Genomic DNA, 13208 nt, shown 5'->3' on the forward strand with positions numbered 1-13208 from the left:
TTTTTTTTTTTTTTTTTTTTTTTTTTTTTTGGCTACTTTAATTGATCGGCGCCCGTAGCTGAGTTGCAAAGATGGTTGTTACCTTTTTTTTCTGATTCTTATCCTTCTCTTCTCTGTGTTCTTCCCGCGCATCTCCTGTAGCCCTCGGCAGCAATCTCCATTCACCCCCTTGCTGCGTGCGCGCATTAGACCATGGTCGTGGATGGTGAGTGCCCCCTCCCCTCCCCTTCAACACCGCGTCGCAATTCTGCGAACCCAACCCACTGACCAATTCTTGTGGTTGTGATGTCTGCAGAAAAACCACCCGTGGACAACGGCGAGCTCACGCCGGAGCCCTCCCAGTATGGGGCTGTCAATGAGCGCAAGCTCATGGCCAAGATCGATTGGCATGTGGTACCGTGTCTGTGTGTGATGTATCTCCTCGCCTTTTTGGATCGGTAAGCAAACGGTCGACTTTCTCTGCACCACGGCGTCCTCGCGCGCGCGACACACCGGCAACCCTCTCTGACACCCAGTGGCGCAGAGTGAACATCAGTAATGCCGCGATCTTGGGTCTTGAAAGCGACCTCCACCTTACCCAGGGCACGAAATACAACACCGCCCTGACCATCTTCTTCGTCCCCTATATCATCTTCGAGATTCCATCGAATGTGTTGATGAAGAAGCTCAAGCCGCACACATGGCGTACGTTGGACGGTTCCGCGCCCCCCCCTGCGCAACGAATGAGTGCTGATTGGGATTTTCGGCCTCGATAGTATCGCTCTGTATGTTCGGATTCGGCCTGGTCATGGTCTGCCAGGGTTTCGTTCAGAATTGGGGAGGATTGATGGCAACGCGGTGGTTTCTGGGCATGTTTGAGACAGGATTGTTCCCTGGATGTGAGTCTCCATCACGCCCCCGTATGGAAGTGACTTGCATGCTGATCCTGATGTTCCGAAATCCGCGATAGGCTTCTATCTCCTGGGAATGTGGTATAAGCGCAGCGAGGCGCAGAAGCGCTTCAGCTTCTTCTTCAGCTCGACAACCCTGGCTGGTGCCTTTGGTGGGTTGCTGGCGAGTGGACTCGGCAAGATGGACGGAGTGCGTGGTCTGGCTGGATGGCGCTGGGTGTTTATCATCGAGGGGATCATAACGTGCCTGGTCGCGATGGGCTGCTTCTTTGTCGTGCCGGACTTCCCGGAGGATGTCAAGTGGCTCACGCACGAGGAGCGGGACTTCCTCCGGGACAAGTTGGCGCAGGATGCCGGCAAGTCTGCGGTCGATGTCCAGGTGGGCTGGCGCGATATCCTGGCGGTGTTCAAGGATTGTAGGTGGCTCGCGATCGATCGATTGCCATGTCTTGAGCGCAGAAGCCTGACTGACCTGTCCGCAGACAAAATCTTCATCGGCGGTTGGATGTACTTTGGACAGGTGGTGACAGCCTATGGTGAGTGGTGGTGGTGTTTCGGATCTCCTTGGGATCAGACACAACTGGCTGACACGGTCTCGCAGGTTACGCCTACTTTGCTCCGACCATCATCAAGACCTTTGGTTATGGAGGTATGCTACACCATCTGTTCTCCCCCCCGGCGCATGAAGCCCTACCTCCTACTAACCTCGCCCGTTCCCCCACACATAGCCATCAAAACGCAATTCTACTCCATCCCCCCGTGGGCCGCCGCCTTTGGCTTCTCCATGATCATCGCCTACCTGTCCGATCGCTTCCGCCACCGCTTCCTCTTCACCCTGATCCCCATGCTGGTGGCCATGGCCGGCTTCGGCATCCTGATCAACATCCACAACACAGCGCAACACCACGTCCAATACGGCGCCCTGTTTCTGGTCACCTGCGGCTGTTACAGCGCGATGCCCGTCTTGGTATGCTGGTTCGCCATGAATCTCGGGGGTCATCGTCGCCGCAGCGTCGGAACCGCCTGGCAGATCGGTTTTGGCAACAGTACGTGTTCCCCCCCCCCCCCTTCAGCCACAACTTATATCACGCAGACTTACTAATTCATGTGCAGTCGGCGGCATCATCTCCACCTACTCCTTCCTCTCCAAAGACGCCCCCTTCTACCGTAACGGCTACATCATCGGCGTCTCTTTCCTGGCGTTCTCGGCGGCCATGTCCTGCCTCTACTTCCTGGCTATCTGGCATGATAACCGCAAACGCGACCGGGCGATCGCCGACGGGACGGTGGATCTGAATGCTATCACGGAGGAAGAGGAGGAGTATATGGGTGATATGGCGCCCTCGTATCGGTATGCTTACTAGTGCAGCATGAGAACCATGAGGGGTAATGATCTGGGGCGCACTGTGTGGGGAGGTTGACTATTGTATCTGCATTAATTATAATTGGGGGAGGATGGAACGAATCCGGCCGACGTCGGAGTATATGAATCATGACTCCTGCGTACATTAACTGTTTGGGGGTAAGCGGCGGAGATGGCCGATGGAGTTGTGCGCATACTATCATTATGCGGGATGATGACTGAGCAATGTAGCTTATGCACAGCTGTAATGATGGGTTAATGTGCCGTTGATGCAACACCAGCTCATTGATGAGAGTACAGATTTGATGCATGTTGAGCATAGCGAAGTGAGGGGAGAGTTGAACTATAGGCTTTGATTGAGCCAATGGCTGGCAGACTGGCCTTGACTTCGATTCACGATGTTTATATCTCACTGGGAATCTAGTTCAATACGAGGTTTTACCAACTAGACAAAAAGTCTCAGTTGAGCAAGAATCAGTAGTTGTATGTCAACCTAACAGGCAGTAAGCTCCACCGGTGAACATTGTAAAGAGCTAAATGGCAATGCCTTGGTCTTTTCCCTCTTGTATGCTCCAAGGAAGTCGTCATTTGGGCAGCGAATGACATGTCTGACCCTCTCGGCAAATGTCACTGTAATCGCGGCTCGCTTAGATCTTCTGGCATGATTCAAAGTTGACTCCACTGCAATCTGCTTGAACATGCAGGTTCAACTTCAGCTTACCATCGAGAGAGGGGTAGGGTGGCCGGTGATGGCGAGCGCCTCCGCGAGACTCGCTGCATTTGTTGTTGTTCCTGATGATTGTGCCCTGGAGACGGACATCCACAGAACTTCAAAAGCAGCACTTTTCCGCTAGTGCGTAACACGAGAATCTTATCTTATCAAGACAGATACCATGCTGGACTATCCTCTGGGCTCATAAATAGCCTCGGGCCGAAACCCGCATCGCGGCACAGTATCGCGTAATCACGGCAGGCGATGGCACAATGCACGACCATGTCAAATTAGCTGCACATTAGAAAGCACCTTGTTAGCTTCCAATTAATTTGACTTCATGAATGAGAACAAATGTTCCCGGATGATGCCATTCTCCGAACGGGGGTGGTAGATGCGTTCAGATATGCATGCATTCACTGCCGTGTAGTGAGCGGAACAGATATAAACACCGCAAAGACGCGGCTGTAGACATGGAGTAGCAGACATTCTTCTCTTCGCCCGGCGGTCCCCTGTACATAGCCCCTTGGACCCGAGATGGTCATCCTCCGTCATGTTCCGCTGCTGTTCGTAGCAATATGCGCATCCCTCCCTTTCGTCGTCGCTGACGGCCAATACCGCTCGCGGCCAGACCTCTCCCCCCCCAAGCTGAACATCACCGTCGCCGCCCCCAACGCCAATGGCAGCGAGTATGTGTTCCTGGCCCCCTACGGCAGTGCCCTCCAGCAGCCCGGCGCCTACATCTACCGCAAGAACGGCGACCTCGTCTGGTCGGGCATCGGATACTACGCGGGCTTCGTGGGCAACTTCCACCCGACCACGTACAACGGGGAGCCCGTGCTGCAGGCCTTCGAGGGGACCATCGATTCCTCCCACGGGGAGGGCTGGGGGTACCAGGTGCTCCTGAACGAGCACTACGAGCCCGTCGCCACGGCCAAAGCAGCGAACCACCGCGTGCCCTCCCTCCACGAGTTCAACGTCATCGCCGGCAAGACCGCCCTGGTCGAGGTCTACACGCCCACCCCGTGGAACCTGTCGGCGTACGGCGGAAATGCCTCGCAGCAGTGGATCGGGGACGGCTACTTTCAAGGTCAGTAGCTGACTGCCTTTGATTGCTCTCCAACGACTGGGAAGGTTGACCCCCAACCCATCCACAGAATTCGACATCGCAACCGGCGACCTCGTGTTCGAATGGAACGCGCTGGACCACATCAACCCCAAAGGTACGTGTCACCCCATCCAGTCAGACACAATCCATCCCAGTTGTTGTCTGGGAGGGGGAGAGCTCAACACAACCAAACCCACCCACACTGACACCCAACAGACAGCCTCATCCACCTCGCCTCCTCCACCGCCAACACCGGCCTCACCTCCGCCACCAGCTGGGACTTCATCCACATCAACAGCGTCGACAAATCCCCCACGCAGGGCCACTACCTCGTCTCCTCGCGACACCTCTCCACCATCTTCAAGATCAACGGCACCGACGGCCGCATCATCTGGCGCCTGGGCGGCTCGAACTCCACCTTCACCCCCTCCCCGCCCTTCTCCTTTGGCTTCCAGCACCACGCGCGCTGGCACTACCAGTCCCCAACCACGGAAATCATCTCCTTCTTCGACAACTCCAACGACGGCGCCGGGCAGGTGTACAACAACGTCTCCCGCGCGCTCGTCGTGGCCCTCGACCTCCCGACGCAAAAGGCCACGGTGGTACGCACAGCCACCGCCCCGTACGGCATCTCCGCGGCCTCGCAGGGGAACGCGCAGCTGCTGGCCGATGGGCGCATCTTCGTCAACTGGGGAGCTGCGGGCGCGGTGACCGAGTTTGACGCCGCGGATCGCGTCGCGTATCATGCGTGGATCGAGGGGGAGGCCTCGATGAGTTATCGCGGGTTTGTGGGGAATTGGACCGGCAGACCCAAAGAGGAGCCGGCGATTGTCGCGTATTATCAGAGTGCGGGTAGCCGGCTCCGGGTGTATGTTTCGTGGAATGGAGACACCGAGACGGTGGGGTGGCGGTTTTATGCGCTCGGTAGTTCTGGGAACAATGGGTCGGACACGCGGAGTTTGGGCGCCGTGGAAAGGAGCTCGTTTGAGACGGTTTTGGTGGTGGATGGAGCCGCCAGGGAGAGGGTTTATGCGGTCGCGGTGGATAAAAAGGGGGATGTCTTGGGGAGAACGAGGGCTGTTCGGGTGCAGGACTGGGTCGCGCTGGTCTGAGGTGGTGTTTGTACTGGGTTAGGGTTATCGGGTTGGATGGAGGTAGATATGGAGGATTCTGGTGAATGTACGGAGTAAAAGTTGTGTTATTGCGCCACAGGGCACACAAGCTGAGCAGAACGATACTGCAAATACTAGAAGTCACAAACACCATGCCCATCAGCACCCACAGGAAACGATTCGGAAGCGAGCGATGGCCAGCTTGGGCGTGGCGTATGACACGGTCCCGAGAGCACAGTTGATGGAATTGATCAGCAGCGCCCTTCCCGCCGATCCATGCCTCCTTGCTCGACTACCGTGGCGGTGTACTCGTCGAATGTAAAGCTGCCCAGGTATATGATCGATCATACGTTGTGGATGAGTCTAGCGATGATTAGTTGCCTCGCCAAGGGTCCCGACAGTCTGCCAGTCCGCGTCAACAGAGGACTGGCCTTTCCGCTAGCGTACTGTGTGCAGAGGAATTCGTAGATCGATGAAGCTGCCGTAGAGCCGAACCCTGTGAGACAAACGGGCGGATTGGAGTCTTATTGAGTGTGAGTTGGTGTGAGTATGCGACGAATGAAAGTTGTGGGTGTGCGGTGGAGGACGTTCAAGCATAAATTAGGGCTGATGATTTTGCGCTTGTCGGGCTAGAAAAGAATGGCACTTATGCAGAAGCGTAACTGGCAAACAGAAGAGGTTCATGTTCATACATGCCAGGCATTTGCACACATTTGCAAATGGTGCTGAAAGTCATAGTAGGAGACTCAATTGCTAACGTAGGTGGACTACATAAAGACACCCTCACACTCTATACCATGGCGAAGACAATTTTGGTCTGATCATAAACGTGGAAACAATCCAGTCAAAGAGTCTTACTCTGTCTCCTGCTTAACGCCAGTGACCCGTGCTTTGAGAGTCCACAATCCCTTTTCCGGCCTCTGCACAATCATCTCCCGCCTGAAGGCCATGCTCTCAGGAGGAGTATCGTAGAGCTCCAGATCAAAGCGGAGAACAATCGTTGCCAAAGCCGTGTAAAGCTCCGCATAAGATAGACTAGTGGAGATTAGAGTCAACCCATCAGCATCCCCGCGGAAAATTGCATGACCCGCCCAGGAGGATTCGAAGGAAAAGAAGTACTGACTTCATTCCCACACATGCCCTTGTGCCTCTCGTGAAAGCCACGAGATATTTCGAGAGATTCACCCCTTCTTGACGAGCGGTAATCCACCGCTCGGGATCGAAGACCTTGGGATTCGGGAACAGAACAGGGTTGTGATGGATGAAGTAGCTACTAGTGCTCATTGGGGTCTACACATGATTAGCAGTCTCAAACATTGATCCCTGTTCGGGGCGGCCATAAGCACTTACGCCTGGCGGGATCGTATAGCCATTGCAATACAAGGCCTCCTGTGGTGCCACCCGGGAAAAGCGCATGACAAGCGATCCTAGTCGAAGCGATTCATTCACCACCCCAGTCTGGGTGGTGGATATAATGCATGAGGTGTAGTTCAGAGACAGGAACGGGGCAGGGACAGCGTACTAGGTAGGGCAAACTCTCGACCTGAGGCCACGGGACTCTGCCATCTGATGTTAACGCCATCGACTGCACCTCCTTCCGCAGCTTGAAGAATATCTCCTTGTTGCGGAGCACCTGATACATTCCATATGTCAGAGTGCCAGCGGTGGTCTCCGTACCTGCCAGCAGCAGTACGAAGCTTTCTTCGCGGAGTCGCACCAGTGACCGCTCCTCGGCCGGCACATTGGCATTGCTCAAACTGTGATAGATCGTCGGCGGGCCTCCAACAACGCTCCCTTTCAGGCACGCCTTTGAGTCACGAGCAATGCGGTCTTGCATGTCAAACACGGTAATCAGCTTTGGTTTCACCCACCCCACCAAGCGACGGGGCAAAGCCATCAGCAACCTCGGCACCAGTGGGAAGACCTGGAAGAGATGGCAGGTATTAGTGATCTCCGCAACAGCATCCCAGACGCCGTTGTTCGTGAAATGCTTGGCTCGTAGACACCCCCAGTCCTGGCCATAGCAATAGTGCGTGATGGTGTCGCCAGTCAGCGCGACAAACGCATCGCTCAGTTTGATGACGGTTCCCTCCTCCGCAGAGACCCTGAGGTGCTCACATAGCATGTCGACCTTCTCGTAGATGATCGGCATCAACACACCGACATTCCTTTTGGAGAAGAAGTGGTTCAGCTGGTTGCGTCGAGACCGGTGGAGATCATGGTCGATGGTCGCAAGCGCGGCAGTGGGGCACGCCATGAATGCCGTCATCTCCGGATCTTTCTCCCGTCTGGTGTTTGCTCCAGCATAGATCTTCTCGTAGAATTCAGGGTCGGCGACGTGGACCTGTCTCGGGGTGATTCGGACAATCGGCCCTGGAGACAACGACCATGAGGACTCTGCTGTTTTCAAGGATGACGCGCCTTTGCTTACCATATTGAGCATGCATCTTTTCGATTTCCCAGATGTATTTTCCTCTTCGGATCACATCGTGATAGAACTCAAAAAGGGATGTCATTGCCGCCAGCTTTGGTCCGGGAATCGAACTCAGGGGGTGGAAATACAGGCGGTAGATCCATTGTGTGAGTTTGTACATGAAACCCAGAAGGAGCGCAAACGTCCACATCTTGTCTTTGGAGCAACTTGGCCGACCTCAGAATGGCGTGTAGGCTGTAGCCCAAGGGTCATGGATCGGGGTGGCCAGCCTCGCTCCTTATAGCGTGCGGTTTCATCCGTTCACCTCTTGTTGTCCCTTCTTGCAGACTCACAGGAGTACCAGCACTGAGTGCATGATACGATTCGTTACTAATATCTCCAATGCATGCAATCAGTAGATGTGTTACACACAGAGGTAAGCACCTGTCTGCGCGGTAGATGACACTCCTTGAACGGTAAATGCTCCCTCCTCAAAGGGATAAACTTGAGTCAAGGGGGCTCAGCAAGGGATATGTGTCACCCAGTTCGTGAGGTTTTTTTTTTCCCTTAATCAAGCCTCTCCGATCTATCCTCTGTATCCGTCTCTCGGATTGCGCTTGATCAGCTCGATTCTCTCATACTATAATCGGTCAATCATCCCTACATTCTCGATGCACATAACGGTGGTGACATATCTGCTGTGTATCCTCACGCCATGCCCATTATATCGAGATATCGAAATTGCCACCTCGCACGCGACGCATATGCTCATGTTTCCCTTACGGATTGTACCTCCCGCCAACTGGAAACCGCCCCCAGGCCGGCCCCGGGGTATCTCCGGGGCTACCCTGGGGCTACGACGGGTGATTTCGTGGTCAGCACCCGAGCTGCTCAGTAACTTCTAACTCTACCAAAAATGATTTGTACACAACTTATTCCTCTCATGACCTTGTCAACTCTCCCCATATCCGCCGTGTGCATGACACTACAATCATCCGAGGGTGCAATCTCATTCCGGGCTTCGTGTCATTGGAAAAGTCTATACTCGAAGTGGAGGCAGATGAGGCTTTCGAATAGGTGATTCAATCTAACTTCCAAGAAGCATCATCCCAGGTATCTTACACCTGGTCGACTCCAACTGAGATGTCATGAGACATTCGAACGAACGAGCAGCTGTCTGAGCGCACCTGGAAAGAACAATCTCCATGCCTGCTGTGGTTTGGCATATCCGGGAACAGGACGCTGAGACATCTCTGAGACATATCACTAGTGCCCCAACAGCAAGACATGTCAACAATTAGTCGAGAGCAACTCCTCCATGCTGCCGAGATCTTCTGTTCCGGAAGCTCCATGGAAGGATTTCTACCGCGGGCAAAATCTACGTACTGGGTAATGATGCTACTAAGTGTGAATCCCACTAACTTTGGCCGGTGACGATAGCTCTCTCTTTGGGATGACAGTATTATCTGGTTTCTCGGTCTCGTGCTTCTTCAGCCCTAGATTGACATTGCGTCTTGGATCTATGATCATTCTTGGATGGAATGCATGGTTAGAGAAACTGTCATCTAGCATCCAGTTAGCAGAGCGCCAGTCAATCGATGATGGTTTCACGAAACAGAGAGATATCTTTGTGGAGGGATACAATCTCGCTTCAGGGAGAGCTGATTGACGACGCGACTCTAGATTAGGGACAACTTTGACAGCTCTATCCCATTGAGGATGCTGCATGATGCTGGCATGACTGCCCACGATGCCACAGACCAGACATGCGAAGACCTGATTAGATGAAGGGCATTGTTTCAGGAACGGAGTCGTCACTGTTGAGCAGCAGTGTTGAGTTTAGTTGCTGTAGGTTGGACGATAGTCGCGTACTGCTTTCCATCTAAATGAGCACGGGCAACGGAGCAACTCCGAAGATCCATCCAGATTATCTCGTATCATACAATCCAACCCACCTTCCATCTATCTGTATGAACTCCAACTCAATCTGAAGAATTATCCGTCCCTTGCTTCGCTGTCTTGGCTGACCTCTTCATTGTCGCCTTAAGGCAGAAGAAAGGCATGCTGCGCACGGACCATGGAGCTGTGCTGTAGGATTAGGATCGCCAACAACAAAGAACTCTTAGCATGCACAAACTAAAACACAAGGGGAGTAAGATCTCCCCCAAGTGTAACCAGAGAAAAAGCAACAATCAGTGTTGTGTTCAGCGGTAGAGCCATGAATGACGTCGCCATGTGGTATTACTTCATTCCCGCCATCTCCCCGAGAATCCCCCAACCACCCAGTGATGCAATCAAATCTTGCGCCTAGACATAAAGCCAACCTAATCTACCCACCAACCATCCACCCACTGCTGGCTACCAGAACTGCAACAATGGCAGACAATCACCTCCCCTCCTACACGGACCTGCTAATCATCGGCGCCGGCCCAGCAGGACTGATGGCCGCGTGCTGGGCGGCGCAATTCGACATGCAGACGCGGATCATCGACCAGAAGCCCGGACGGACACCCACGGGCCATGCGGACGGGCTGCAGAGCCGCACGCTGGAGATCCTGGATAGTTTCGGGGTGGTGGACCCGATTCTGCGGAAGTCGGTGCGGCATGCGGAGATGGCGTTTTGGGCGATGAATGAGCGAACGGGGTGTATTGAGCGGAGGAAGCGGACAAAGTCCGTGCGGGGCAGCGCGGTGTTTGATCAGCGGTTGTTGAATCAGGGGGATACGGAGCAGGTGTTTCTCGATTATCTGGGGGGGAAGAGGGGGAAGGTGGAGTATGGGACACGGGCGATTAAGTTGATGGTGTCGGAGGCAGATTCCGAGCGGGATCATCCAGTGGCGGTGGAGGTGGTTCCGGGTAACCAACCCGCTGGTAACCTACCCCCTACCCTACCCTACCCTACCCGGTGTGGTTTGCGGCGTGAAATGTGGCTTACGCGGTGCAGACCGAACCGATGGATCGGAAATCATTCGTGCTCGCTATCTCATTGCCTGTGATGGTGCGCGTGGCTGGACCAGAAACCAGCTCGAGGTCCCCGTCGACAAGAATCAGGGCCAGTCGACCTGGGCGGTCTTTGATATTGTGCCTATCACGGACTTTCGTACGTTGTGGCTCATCCCCCCTTCCATACATCATGGGCTGAACGGTTGCAGCGGACATCCGCCAATCATGCGCGATCAGCTCCGGGGATCGTGGGAGTCTGATGACTGCGCCGCGGGAGAACCGGCTGGTTCGCTTCTACATCCATCCCAAAGGCGACAAGGAGCTGTGCAACGACCACAGTGCGCGGGCAGAGCAGTCGCAGTCACTCGAGGAGCTGGTCAAGACGGCGGAGAGCTTGATGGCCCCGTACAGCTTGACCTACAAGCATTGTGACTGGTTCTCCCTCTACACGGTAGGTCGTGCGCATTTCTGACCGTCATAGGCAGGTTGTTGACCGGCCGCAGATCAGACAGCAGCTCGTCCACCAGCTCCGGCCGCACGACAGGTAACGTAAGCCGGAATGTGGGCTCGGACCTGGACCCCCTTGCTAACTAGATCAGGGTATTTCTGGCCGGCGATGCGGCCCACACTCACTCTCCCAAGGCAGGCCAAGGAATGAACGTGTCGATGCAGGACACATATAACCTGGTGTGGAAGCTGGAAATGGTGATCACAGGGGCCGCCAACCAAAGCATCCTGGAGACATACGAGTCGGAACGACGACCGGTGGCAGACGAGCTGTTGCAGCTGGATGGAGAGCTGGTCGGTGCGTATGAGCAGGACGACGGTGCATCCAAGGGGATTGAGAATGTTCGGGACCGGTACTCCGAGTTTATCTCGGGGCTGGGGGTGACCTACGGGCCGGATGCACTCGTGGCCGACAGATCTGCCGAAGGTCGAGCAGAGAATATACGCGTGGGCAGACGGCTGGATCCGTTCTATGTGATCAACCACGCCGAAGGTGTCTCCATGAGCCTGGGGAGCAGGCTTGTAAGCGATGGCTCGTGGAGGTTACTGGTTTTCGCCGGTGACATCCGTGACGCGGGCCGTCGCCGTCGCCTGGATTCGTTCGCCCAGGAGGTCAGAGACTATCCGTGCCTTGCGCACTTGGTGGAGAAGCGACATGGCACTCGGACCGGGTGGCTTCTGGAGGCTATTCTTGTATATGCGGGCCCCAGGGCGGCGACTGAGCTGCTGGGACTGCCCGACCTCTTCCATCCGTTTGACGATACATGGGGATGGGACTACACAAGAGTATTCACGGATGAAGGCCCATATGAGCCGGGGTGCCGGGGTGTCTATGACGGCTACGGCATAGACAGGGATACAGGATGTGTTGTGCTCTGTCGACCAGACCAGCATGTGGCTTGGGTGGGAGGTCTGGACGAAGTGGCGGAGCTTGAGAGCTACTTTTCTGCCTTTATGAAGCATACATCATCAGACTAGAAAGCTAGCCGGGGATAAGACCTCCATTTTAGAGATATAAACACAGCGTTAAGCGTTTCCATGTACATCTTCTGTCTCTGTTTTCACAGTTGTGATACATCAATGAACGCCGAACCAACCCTCCGCGGATGCTGTCCGAGCAGACAACCAGAGTAGATGCTGCCAGTGAACCGCATCACAGCGAGATGTAAATCCAATTACCCTTGGGGATAACATCCCTGCGATATTACTGCTGTATCCTTAGTATTCATGCACTAACGTCGGATCACGCAAAGCAGATCAAGGTCCACGCAGCCCCACTGCCGTCATCATGGAGTATGAGGGCCTCTAACCTCGACTCTAGGGCAAAGTCTCGACCGGGATCCCCTCCTAGTGGTATTCTCCTGATGCACGCGGCGTTTCTCCCGGTAGCTGATTTCCCGAAGATCCCTGCGCCAGCCCATCATCATGACCACATCCCGCCCGCAGGGGACGATTCCACCCCCCGCCTATACCAACCGATCACGGGTGATCGTCTCAATCGATTGGCTTGAGGGTTTGGTTATTCCATTCTATTGGAAGAGCGCGATGGGCAGTGAGGTCGAAAGGTGACTTCAACCGTACCTGTCTGACCCTTGTCCCTGACCCTCAACCCCTGTATACAGCCGCCGAGATGCAATGATACATACATACGTAGCCGTCCAGTGACATCAATCAGCTATCATTCCTGAGACACAAGTCATCACCATCAACCACCTGTACACCCCGCAATTACCCTATGATTCATGCACAGGGCTGAATTCATTCTCCAGCGCCACTTCGCCTCAATGGGCGGCCACGCCTCCCGCGGCAGCTTCCAACCGGGTGAGACCCGCGCCCGCGAGGCGGGGCGGAAGGGCGGCTTGCACTCGGGCGGGAACTTTGAGCCCAACGACGAGCGGGCGCGCGCGGCGGGGCGGATACTCCCGATTAGTAATCGCTAATCGATTGAGATGTGATGATATTGGCTGATGCGAGATACTTATGACAAGTTTGATGATTTTAATAGGTTAGTCAAGGGAGTGTGTATAACTAGTTAGGTAACATTGGTTCCTGAGTTCGATGTGAATTTGTACTATGCAGTGATACGAATGGAAGATTTATTTTGAATGTCTTTGCCTTTTGCTGGTGTACTTAGATGTAGAGCTGAATGCGTATTGTGAG

The 13208-nt window shown here is 54.5% G+C and overlaps 5 protein-coding genes across 5 annotated transcripts; 4 read left to right on the forward strand and 1 right to left on the reverse strand.

The window, feature by feature from the left end:
- Positions 1 to 63: 63 nt before the first annotated feature.
- On the forward strand, positions 64 to 2651 carry BP01DRAFT_354407 (MFS transporter). The gene is made up of 9 exons (XM_025574414.1): positions 64 to 205; positions 296 to 437; positions 524 to 684; positions 756 to 878; positions 950 to 1306; positions 1373 to 1426; positions 1492 to 1539; positions 1619 to 1936; positions 2004 to 2651. Exons 1-9 carry the CDS (start codon positions 193 to 195, stop codon positions 2252 to 2254), a joined length of 1467 nt encoding a protein of 488 aa, XP_025433863.1. The 5' UTR covers positions 64 to 192; the 3' UTR covers positions 2255 to 2651.
- Positions 2652 to 3502: 851 nt separating this feature from the next.
- On the forward strand, positions 3503 to 5185 carry BP01DRAFT_372055 (arylsulfotransferase family protein; the record flags this gene model as incomplete). The annotated part of the gene is made up of 4 exons (XM_025576709.1): positions 3503 to 4055; positions 4123 to 4188; positions 4290 to 5074; positions 5165 to 5185. The coding sequence occupies 4 exons, from the start codon at positions 3503 to 3505 to the stop codon at positions 5183 to 5185; spliced, it is 1425 nt and encodes a 474-aa protein (XP_025433864.1).
- An 854-nt stretch (positions 5186 to 6039) lies between these two features.
- Positions 6040 to 7779, reverse strand: BP01DRAFT_372056 (cytochrome P450; the record flags this gene model as incomplete). Its single annotated transcript, XM_025576710.1, has 5 exons — positions 6040 to 6220; positions 6309 to 6475; positions 6536 to 6643; positions 6708 to 7558; positions 7617 to 7779. 5 exons carry the CDS (start codon positions 7777 to 7779, stop codon positions 6040 to 6042), a joined length of 1470 nt encoding a protein of 489 aa, XP_025433865.1.
- Positions 7780 to 9973: 2194 nt separating this feature from the next.
- On the forward strand, positions 9974 to 12026 carry BP01DRAFT_409314 (FAD binding domain protein; the record flags this gene model as incomplete). The annotated part of the gene is made up of 5 exons (XM_025578850.1): positions 9974 to 10454; positions 10543 to 10698; positions 10751 to 10992; positions 11045 to 11085; positions 11141 to 12026. 5 exons carry the CDS (start codon positions 9974 to 9976, stop codon positions 12024 to 12026), a joined length of 1806 nt encoding a protein of 601 aa, XP_025433866.1.
- Positions 12027 to 12473: 447 nt separating this feature from the next.
- On the forward strand, positions 12474 to 12988 carry BP01DRAFT_380444 (general stress protein; the record flags this gene model as incomplete). Its single annotated transcript, XM_025577224.1, has 2 exons — positions 12474 to 12613; positions 12799 to 12988. 2 exons carry the CDS (start codon positions 12474 to 12476, stop codon positions 12986 to 12988), a joined length of 330 nt encoding a protein of 109 aa, XP_025433867.1.
- Positions 12989 to 13208: the final 220 nt, after the last annotated feature.

This window comes from Aspergillus saccharolyticus (genome assembly GCF_003184585.1).
Source record: "Aspergillus saccharolyticus JOP 1030-1 unplaced genomic scaffold BP01scaffold_6, whole genome shotgun sequence".
Lineage (NCBI taxonomy): Eukaryota > Fungi > Ascomycota > Eurotiomycetes > Eurotiales > Aspergillaceae > Aspergillus > Aspergillus saccharolyticus.

What these genes read in the sequence shown, in the direction of transcription:
- BP01DRAFT_354407 (XM_025574414.1), top strand. An exon ending in GACAGGATTGTTCCCTGGAT is followed by an intron (nt 879 to 949) that starts GTGAGTCTCCAT and finishes AATCCGCGATAG; the next exon opens with GCTTCTATCTCCTGGGAATG. An exon ending in CAAGACCTTTGGTTATGGAG is followed by an intron (nt 1,540 to 1,618) that starts GTATGCTACACC and finishes CCCCACACATAG; the next exon opens with CCATCAAAACGCAATTCTAC.